At 30.0% G+C, this 11,371-nt stretch overlaps 2 protein-coding genes across 2 annotated transcripts in view; both read left to right on the forward strand.

The window, feature by feature from the left end:
* The window catches only part of LOC125843182 (labd-13Z-ene-9,15,16-triol synthase, chloroplastic-like), a 7,791-nt gene extending 1,312 nt beyond the window's left edge, over positions 1 to 6,479 (forward strand). Inside the window, exons 2-3 of the mRNA XM_049522398.1 lie at positions 475 to 1,453; positions 5,704 to 6,479. Of these exons, the coding sequence (XP_049378355.1) occupies positions 475 to 1,453; positions 5,704 to 6,330 (1,606 nt within the window). The 3' untranslated portion in view covers positions 6,331 to 6,479. The remainder of the gene's footprint in view (positions 1 to 474; positions 1,454 to 5,703) is intronic.
* Positions 6,480 to 6,915: 436 nt separating this feature from the next.
* Positions 6,916 to 11,371, forward strand: part of LOC125878425 (ATP-dependent Clp protease proteolytic subunit-related protein 2, chloroplastic) — a 204,749-nt gene continuing 200,293 nt past the window's right edge. Inside the window, exon 1 of the mRNA XM_049559677.1 lies at positions 6,916 to 6,927. The gene's annotated coding sequence lies outside the window, so the exon portion shown is untranslated. The remainder of the gene's footprint in view (positions 6,928 to 11,371) is intronic.

The following is an 11,371-nucleotide window of genomic DNA, read 5'->3' on the forward strand; positions in this document are numbered from 1 at the left end:
ATTTTTTCCTTCACGGATTTATTTTTTCACAGTCTATGAAATACCACATTGCTCTCTATATTATTTTCCTCTTTGTGTTGGTGTGTACAAACTGATGTTGAAGTCTCTATGTATAGGGTAAAATATGTCCATTTTTCCACCTTGTATCAATTGGCTGACAGTCAATTTCAACAAAGGTGTGCCAAAAAATCTGCTGCAAATCTTGCCAAGCATAGGGCTGGACCCCAACACCTTCAAAATTCTAATGTGTTCAAAGCAACCTTTCGTTTTCCTCAATTCAAACATAGGTCACTAATGCATTATTGTTGAGTAGAGGAGGTTGCCTTTGCCTTCAACCATTCCTTTCTTATCCTATGTTGCTGGACTTATCAAATATGTCTGTTGGTGTGTCTTGATCCTCCAAAAGTAATACTCGGTCTCCGTTTCAATTTGTTTGTCTCATTTTGACTTGATATGAAGTTTAAGAACCTAAAGAACTGGTGTCCTTCCAGATATAAGTATTAGAAGTGCTGAAAGTGTCTTCATACTAAATATGGAACCTTTAAACGAACTTTGTCTAGCAGCTCTTACCCTTTCAATTGTGTTCCTAACAATTCTGTGGTACAAATTGACATCACACAAGGAAGAACCCAAGCTGCCACCAGGGCCTCGTGGTCTTCCAATTGTGGGATTCTTACCATTCCTCCGCACCAATTTGCATCACCAGCTAACGGAGTTGTCTCAACAATATGGTCCAATTTACAAGTTTTGGCTAGGAAGCAAACTATGTGTTGTGTTGAATTCACCATCCTTAGCCAAAGAAGTTGTTCGTGATCAAGATTCTGTTTTTGCTAACCGTGACCCTCCAATTGCAGGATTAGTAGGTACTTATGGTGGACTAGATATTGGATTTTCTCCCTATGGCTCCTACTGGCGTGAGATGCGCAAACTGTTTGTAAGGGAGATGCTAAGCAACAATAACCTTGAGGCCTGTTATAGCCTTCGGAGACGCGAGGTCAGAAAGACAATCAGAAATGTGCATACCAAGATTGGTTACCCCGTTGACATTGGTGAATTGGCCTTTGTAACTGAAATGAATGTAGTCATTAGTATTATCTTTGGCAGCAAATTTGTTGAGGAGATGGAGAAGCATAGTACTGATGGAACTGAATTCAGGGAATTGGTGGTGAAATATACTCAAGTGATGGGAAAGCCAAACATATCAGACTTCTTCCCTATGCTTGCCAGGTTTGACTTACAAGGAATACAGAAAGAGATGGAGGCTCTTTTGAAGTTGGTTGATAGTATATTGGACCCTGCCATAAGTGAATGCATGAAGATGCTTTCGGACCAAAGAGAGGGTGAAATCCAGAGGAATGAGAAGAAACATCTTATACAGATCCTGTTAGAGCTAATGGAGCAGAAAGACTTTGGTATATCACTGGACTTGGTGAAAATTAAGGCCATCTTGGTGGTAAGTTAAATGGTCCCTTTATCTTTTTTATATTTCTTTCAGTCTGAAGATTTAACAGTGTCATACAAACTTTTTAAGACTATTTTAGCTAACTAGTCTCGGGGAACATGCGTTGCATGTTTGACCCTTATCATTATTATAGAATGTTGATATATTTAAAAAGTTGAGTTATAAAATAGAGGGATAAGGGTCTGAAATATATCCGAACTTTGACCGAAATTGTTGTTACGATACCAAACTTTGGAAAGGACCTTTTACCCCCTACACTATTTCATAGTATATTTTAAAGGTATATATGTGCCCACGTGGACATAAAAAATATTGCATAATTATAAACAGTAATGTGTCCACGTGGGCACATATATACCTTTAAAATACACTATTAAATAGTTCAGGTGGTAAAAAATGCACTATTAAATAGTTCAAGGGTAAAAGGTCCTCCATAAAGTTTGGTATCGTAACAGCAATTTCGACCAAAGTTAGATTATTTTTCAGATCCTTTTTCCTAAAATAGATAATGTTGAAATACACAATATGAATTTTATTCATCGATAAAATTCATAAAAGCAGGACAATGTACTTCCCAACAAAAATATGTTAAATGTTGCTAAATCTTTGCTTGAAAAAAATGATAAATGCATGTGGATTGCCTTTAACGAAATTTGCAAAAACATGAAGAAGATTATTATTCATATTTTTAATGTTAATGATTTAATGCCATTTATTATAATCTATTCAATTTAGAATTGCTATAGTCTTCCACTAATTATTGCAGAGATAGATGACATAGGGATAGAAAAGAATTTATGTTCTACGAACACTACTTTAACATCTGATCATTCATCTCAAGTATGCATAGAAATTGTAGCTTTATCATCACAAGCCATCCTAAGTGATTTCAAAGACTGAATTAATAAAAGAATACAATTTTCAGCAACAAATAAATTAGATATTACCAAATAAATATAACATCACTATTTTATATGAGCAGAAAAATGAAAAAAAAAAAAAAAGTTATTAATTAATTACATAGCATACCCAAAGAGAGAGCATCTCTTACTATTTCATGCTAAATTTATTATAAGTCATAATGAAATGAACCACTCTTGCTATAGATATATTTTTTTCCTCAACTCAACTTATCTAAGGGTTTTAGGACGGGATTATATTGATCCTAACACTCAGGGAATAACTCAACATTCAATCAAGTGAATCATTTAGCCTTTTTATAGCATGAGTGTCAGCATATAATATTATACTAATTCTAAAAATCATACACATAAAATATCATTTTTTTTAGAGAAACTTTAAATTCACGTACCCCATATTTTGGCCTTAAATTTGCTTCTACGTAGAAAAACATATATTGGATTGACATTTTCAATTCATCATCAAAGGTAGTATTTTTCTTCTAACATTACCTTTACCTATAAGTTTACAATAATATATGAAAGTCAAACGGGAAAATAGCAAAAATTGAGAAAGACACAAAAAATTTTAAAAATGTGTAGAGGAAGAAAAAAAAAATGTCTGAATCGAGAAGAGAAAAGAAGATTAGATAATGTATGTGCTTACCTTCATGGAGTGCATAGACATAAATGCACAAATGTTTACAAGAATGTTGAAAATTGATATATGGATGGTAATTTATAATATAAATATTTGATATTTAAAGTATCCATAATGTAAAATAAGAATAGACTTACAAGGAGCTGGAGGAAAATAAATGAATAAACCATGACTTTTTAGAAACGTTTCATGAAGAAAATAAAAGGTCTAAAATGTTGTTGTAATAACCACAATAAATGTATATGTAACCACTTTTGGGTATGCAATAATTGAAAAATAGAAAAATAAGGGGAAAATGGAGAAAAAGTCTAAAAATTAATAGAGGAAAAAATGGCATATTGTTTATGCCTAACGTTTGTCTATGGATGGATAAATCGAATTAGTTACAATCATTTCATCTGCTAATTTCCAACAAAGAGTAATGAAAATTAATTAGTTAGTTAATTTATTTTTATGATGATAAGTAATGTTTTTTTTCATTGTAATTGCTAATGAAAAGGTTACAACTTCGAATGTACTTCTAAATGCTCAAGCCTACATCAATCATCAGCAAAAAAGCCAAAAGACCTAATAAAAGCTGAGAATTTCAATCGGTTAACATTTATAATTTTTTCATCTAAACACTTTTTTCTTCATTATGCATTTAATTAATTAGATATTTTATAATATTTTAATTTAGAGTGAACACCTAATAGTTTAAATGTGAACATAAGCAAGGTTGGTTATGTTTTCAAATGCTTCGCATATTAAAACTTATGTCATGACTTTCAGAAATTGGGAATTCCTCCTCTTATAGTCGTATGCATAACAAGAAGTTGTTGTCGAATAAAAGTAGTATTTTGTAAATGTTGAACAAAAAGTTGATCAACATATGTCTTCTTTAATATGGCTAGAATATCATTGTCAATTTTATAGTATACACCTAGTAAAAAAATAGTAATTATATTATGACGAAGATAACTAATTATTACTGACATCAAAAAAATTGAATCAATATATATTAATTATAATTGCGCCTACATGTATCCTTTCTTTGATTCAAGATTAGGATTTCTTTAACATAAGAATATTATTTATATGGTTGAAATATAATCGTATTACGAAATATAATAAGAATCAATCTCTATTCAAGAACATTTTCTTTCATACGAAAATTTGACATAAGAGTATTACTTGTATTGTTTAAGTATAATTGCATTACAAAATATAATAAGCATCCTTATTAAAGAACAAGGGACTTGATATAAAAAGTTAAAATATGTAAAAGATGTTAAAAAGTATAAGATCTAAATATCCTGAAAATTATACAGACAATTTCTCAAATCTCAAAAATCTTATTTTTATATCATGTTTCCTACAAACTATATTTTATGTATGTGAAATAATAAAATTGATTAAAAAAAAGGAGAGTTGTAAATAGCATATCCATTATGTACATGATGATGAGAAGTGAAGAGCGCACAGTTGCCAAATAAAATATGAAATATAGAGAAATAAATAAGAATTAGTTAGCAAACTCAAGGAAATCTTCATATATTAAATATATATTGTTGAGAACTAAAATGAACATAAGAGGAATAAAGTAGTTACCAATCAACAATATATATTTATATATTCAAACTTTTATGGCATATAGCTGCTAATCTATATATTATATAAAGCTTAAAGATGAAAGATTAATGTGACTTGGGTTGTAGAAAATCACTGCACATGCACTATATATTACTCCAATTCTATTTGACAAGGAACATGAAAAGTTCACATAACTTTTGGAAGCTCAAGGGAAAAAACAGTAAATGTGAGATATGAAATAGTAGGATTGTAAATTGAGTTCAAGTAATCTGTATTAGGTTAATCAATGGGGAGATGAAAGATTTCTATCAATTAAATGTAGTTAAATTACTGATAAATAACTTTTTTTTTAAATGATAAAATGATTACTCAACTTTTAACTATTTAATATTTTATTATTTACATGTTTTATAACATTTTTATTTAGTCTAGGGGCAAAATGGTAATCCAATTTTGAATGTTGGAGCTTCCCACTTATAATAATAATAATAATAATAAAATAATATATGATTATGTGATTCGAGCATCTCAGTTAAGAACTCAAATCCATTCTCGAATCACATAGTGGTCACGTGTTCGAGCTGCGCAAGTAGTCACTAATGTTTGCATTAGGGTAGCTGTCAACATCACACTCCTTGTAGTGCAGCCCTTCTCCGGCCCTGCTAATGCAGGATGCATTAGGGTAGCTATCAACATCACACTCCTTATAGTGCAGCCCTTCTCCGGCCCTGCTAATGCAGGATGCATTAGGGTAGCTGTCAACATCACACTCTTTGTAGTGCAGCCCTTCTCCGGCCCTGCTAATGCAGGATGCTTTATGCACTGTGTCCTGTTGTGCCCCCTACATGCAAGGGATGAGCCACAAAAGAAGTTATGGGTTCGGCAGAACCAGTAGCTTTGGCCCAAATGACTATGTACTTATGGTAAGAAATTCACTTAATATGTATTTATAATTTATCGAAAACTCAATAAACAAAAAGAGTTATGTTTTAGAACCCAGACTTAAAATCTTGGATCCACCTCTGCCTACGGGTAGAACCAAGCATTACAAAATTCCTGCAATGACTAATTTCATTTCCCCTGTCTTCATATATGTTTCTGCATTGTAGGACATTGTGATTGGTGGGACTGACACTACAATCACGACAGTTGAGTGGGTAATGTCTGAGCTTCTGAATAATCCAGAGATAATGTCAAAGGTGCAGCAGGAATTGAAACATATTGTAGGGATGAATAATATTGTTGAAGAATCCCATTTACCAAATCTGCACTATCTTGACGCTGTTTTAAAGGAGACGTTACGTCTACACCCTGCATTACCACTGCTTCTCCCAAAGCGCCCGAGCCAATGTGCAATAGTAGGTGGATACAAAATACCTGAGGGAACTAAAGTATTCTTGAATGTTTATGCAATTCATAGGGATCCTCAAGTGTGGGAAAGTCCACTAGAATTCCAGCCTGAAAGGTTCTTGAGTCGCTCTACGAATTTAGACTATGCTGGAAATAATATGAAGTACCTTCCATTTGGATCAGGGAGGAGAATTTGTGCTGGACTTCCTTTAGCAGAGAAAATGCTTATGTTTATATTGGCTTCATTGCTTCATTCCTTTGATTGGAAACTCCCTGAGGGCGAAAACGTTGATCTTTCAGAGGGATTTGGACTTACCGTCAAGAAAAGCGAGAGGCTATTCGCTGTCCCTACTCCCATGTTACCAAGTTTCGACCTATATCAGTAAAACCAAGAAACTATAAGGGACTTGACATGATTTTTCCCACTGGTTGTAGTATTTATAATATCAAAACTACGTATTATTGTACAATAAGTAAAGAGGTCAGCTAATGTACATTGTATTTTAAATAAAATATTATGTTGGTTGGTCACTTTCTTTCCCCAGTTCAAAGTTAAAAAAACAATTTTGGTCATTACTGCATTATTGCTGAGATCTGAGGAGACGAGATTGCATTTGCGAAAAATGTCAGCTTGGTGCGTGTCAGATCTTGAGGATCCAATACAGGTACGACAGCATTCACTAGTTTGTTGTAAACCATGAGTGCAGTACTAATAGTCTGTTTAGTCAAACTTCCAAAAATTGTTTATTTTGGAAAGTATTTTTTGTTAGAAGTGCTCATTGAAAGAAGTGATTTTTTTTTTTTGGAATATAGCAGTTCGTCAATATCATCAATTTGTGTTTATTGATCAAGATTTCAAAGTGCTTCAGGAGTAAAGCAATTTTTGTCAACTTATGCTACTACTCGAAAATACTTATTTTTATCCTAAAATCTTGGTCAGATAACTCAACTCTCTTAGTAAGCACTTATGGCTTCACCAAAGCTTTGTCTAACAGGCTCTTAATCCAATGGGTATGAGAAACTTCAATTTGTCTCTCCAAAAGAAAAGAAAGGAAAAGATAAAAAGATTGTTTTTGCAAATTTGTGAAACATCAAATTGAAACAACAGCTGTTTTACTGTTTTTGCTTTGATGTTTGAAGGAGTTTTTGGCTAAAATCGTCCCTTAACTATGACTCAAATCTAATGTACATCCTTATATTATCTAAGTAAGCAAAAAACATTTGTTTCATATCATAGATATATTATATATTATATTATATTATTATATTATAAGTGGGAAGAACTCAAATCAAAAGTTGAATTACGGTTTTACCCTCCTATAAATTAAAATGTTATAATAAATTTAATTAAAATAGTAATGACTTCTGAATTTTTTTAGATTAATTCCTATATATATATATATATATATATATAATTAAACATTAAATAGTAATCATAATATTATTATTATAATAATAATAAATAAAAAAGTGGGTAAGTGTATTTTTACTCTTTATAAACTAAAAAATTATAAATATAGTTTGGCACATCATTAATTTATTTATACCCAAAAACTTTTCTCATCATTATCATTTCATTAAAAACTAATTAACTGCTCTAGATCTCTTTGCTTCAACTTCATTCTATTTATTTGTTTTAGAAAAAAAATTACTAACCGTGCAATTCTAATTTTACTCGAAATTTAGTTTAGAAAATCTATATAACTATATAGTTGGGAAATGAAAATGGTGATTTCACACCTCCAAAGCTCAGCATCTATATATGTTTTTATTTTCTTTTTTCAGATTTTTTTAACTTTCATCTGTATTTCAATAAAATCTCAATTTTTGAAATGATTTTCCTAATCAAAATTATTACAGTATGATTTATGAGCCATAAATAAAGGAAGAGGTGGAGATTTTGGAATTGAATTACATCTTTCACTATATACAATAATTATATCTTAAATAAGGAGAGGAAGAGATTCAATTTAATTGGATAGGGTAAACAACTTTAATGACTCAAAGAAGAAAAGATATAGAATAAAGCTGGTAAGGGAGCTTAGCATTGAATAAATAAAAAACGGCTTTTGGCCCCCCTCCTCATTTTTCTTCACAAATTCAATGAGATCTTTTTGTGTCATTTTGCCAACCGTTACTAGAAGTACATATACCATTATAAGTATATATTATATCTAATTTGCTATTTATTTTTGTCCTTTCCAACTCTCTACTTGACCACTCAACTTTTAATCTAATTATATATAGTGGTCTCTGAGTTCATTCTAATTACATTGTGGTAGTTTTTAAATCTTTTTCCATCTTCAGAGAATTTCGAATCACATGTTGAAATTAAATTAAAGTTATTACCAATGATGATGATGATATTATAGTTCTCTTTCTATTTAATTCCACGAGTTGATGGAAATATTTGGTAAGTCTTTATCTAATAGATTCATTATTACTTTATAGTTCGTCTACGATTTTCACTTGAAAGTTATTTTTGTTGTAGCAATGATAATAGTGTGTTATAATGTGTTACAAGCATTTTTCTATTCTCTATTATTTTTCTATAGAGTAGAAATGTGGTCAAGAAGTTCTTAATTATATAAACATTTACGCATATCATTTACATATATTATACAATACTTTATAAAAGTCGACACCAAAGTGGCAAAGTGTTAAATCACTTCCATCATTTTATCAGTTTTCTCTTCTTCTCTCTGTCAATTCTCAACGACAACTACAACGCTCAGGTTATTTTTCCCCATATTTTCTGCTAATTCCCTACCATTTTGAAACTTATACTTGTGAGATTATGAATAATGTAATGGTTAATTACTTTTTTCCTTTATAGTAGATTGCTTTAGTACTCTAATATAACATGAATTGCTTTATTTCTACTTTATTATTAATATTTAATAATAGTTGGCTTAATATATATTATATTCACCATGTTACTTTGCGGTCTAAGGATGCTTGTGCATGTCTCTTATAACTTTTATGATTTTGAATATCACAATAATTCTCTTTCTTTTTAAATTTAAAAACATGTAATCTTTTTTTGCTTTCGTAATGGACCCGAATAGAATTGTTCAAGAAAAACTACACGAAATCAAATGAAAGAGAGAACTCAAACATGTACTTTGGTTATACTTCTCCTTTTATCCTATTTTATGGGTTGTAGTAGGAATAACTACTAAAAGATGTCATTTTACTAATTATAACACTTAGGCAGTGAGGCCGGTAGCACATAATTATTGGGGCAGCAACAAGAATGATACAACTTAACATGGCTCACACGTGCAGCGCACGTGTCCATGACTAGTATTATTATAAGTGGGAAGCTCCAAAGTGAAAAGTTGAATTACTATTTTGCCCTTTTACTAAATTAAATTTGATTAATGATTTAATTAAATACAAATATTTTAATTACATAATGATAGAATTTAAGTCCTTAAGCCTTTTAATAATTAAATTATTATTTTCTTGATAAATGGGTACATTGATATTATTTTTAATCATGATCATAATTCTCATAATGGAAGAATTTGAAAAATTATGATAGATAAAACAATGTATATATCTTCCCACTTTTAATAATATATATATTATATTATTATTATTATTATTATTATTATTATTATTATTATTATTAACTAATAATATATGATTTTAAAAAAAAGTTTTTAGTATAGGGGTAAAATGGTATTTTAACTTTACACTTTGGAACTTCCCATATATATATAAATATAAAAAATATATAATATATAATAATATAATATAATTAATATAATTATAATTACAATAATATAATAAATATGTATTTGAGTATACATACGGATGAATTAATTTCCTTGGTACTGCCACTTATTTCAATACTCTAGAATGACTAATCATTTTCCCATACCAATTCAATGTTTTAAAGTTCTTTTCAACTTCTAACGGTATGCTTTCAGAATTTTATAAATAGACAGATCAGTGAATCATGCTAGACTAGATCCATTGATGTTCTCCTCTTCTTCTTCTTCTTCTTCTAAATTCATCTTCAATGTGTCTGGTAAGGGTTACATTAATATTTCTCATATGGCGCCTCTCTTAACCATCTATTAACTTATTATTATGCTTGATTATGAATTATTCTTGGGCTGCTAATAATTCTCTCACAGCATAACATGCAGCAAATGCATTTAACAATGCTACTAGCATGAACAAATGAAAGGTATATATGTATCTCACATCTCTGTTCAACATTTAGGCTACTAGCTCTACCTTTATTTGATTTTATCTTTTAATTTTGCATTTAGTTACTTAGATTTGATTATTATTAAGATGGTTTATGTTTCTGATTTGAAGAAGAGGACGAAGTTGTTTTAATTGCATAATAATCTAACTTCATTTGGGTTGGAGAGATTCAATTTCCTAATTCTCAAAGAGTTTCACGGAAGGACTTTTCCAATTTTGAATTTCAATGTTATTTCTTAGATTTTGGTGTGCTGGCCATTGTTTGGCCAACCAAACAATGTTGAAATGTTCTTTTTTTTTTTTTTTATTATTATTATTATGCATAATTAATAAAACCCACCCTATGGGTCATATTAAACCCAAAAATAATAATTCTCCTTAATCTCCCAACTTATTTATTGCAGTAACATTATGATCTGTGTCCATAGGACTTCAGACAAAAAGAAATTGAAAAAATAATGTCCTTACCTGGTGTGAAATTTAACATGGCCTAAAATTATCTTGTCGTTTTAGTTGAAAATAAGAGGTTGCAAGATTCCACAAACTGAAACTTTCTATCTTTAAGTGCTAATTTACTTATCACTTTGAAACACTGTATTTTTTTTTTTTGTTCTCTCAATAATTATCTTTTGTAATGTCATTGATGTAGTTGCATACACCTCTAATTGGTACAAATAAGTTACCGTCTAAATAGTGATTTTGATCCTTTAGAATACATATTTTAATGTGAAAATTATGTATTTCTCAAGGAATATGATTTGAAATTTATTTTATGCTATTGTTATTTTGTTGTCTTGGCATACATAAACTTTTTAACAATTCACACAAGATAATATGTGCAATGCAATTACATATAGTGAATTAGAAATTACACGAATACTAAGGGTCTTGATCATGATAAAACAACTACATTAAATATCATAATGAAGTGAAGCATACATTAAGAACATCATCTATAAGAAAGTAATAGGTAATCTCATTACTCATTGTACTTAATTAGAATGTAGTTCTTCAACTTTACATGCTCAAAGATATCTAATGATTTTACATTTAGATTTGATATTATTCATTATACACATGTATTGATATGGAATAAACGCGCAATGCACGTGTCCAGAGACTAGTACTATAAAAAAAATAATAAGAATCATCATTCACTCTATTTTTATTAAGAAACTGATTGAACCAATAAAAAAAAAAAAA

This window comes from Solanum stenotomum, chromosome 10 (genome assembly GCF_019186545.1).
Source record: "Solanum stenotomum isolate F172 chromosome 10, ASM1918654v1, whole genome shotgun sequence".
Lineage (NCBI taxonomy): Eukaryota > Viridiplantae > Streptophyta > Magnoliopsida > Solanales > Solanaceae > Solanum > Solanum stenotomum.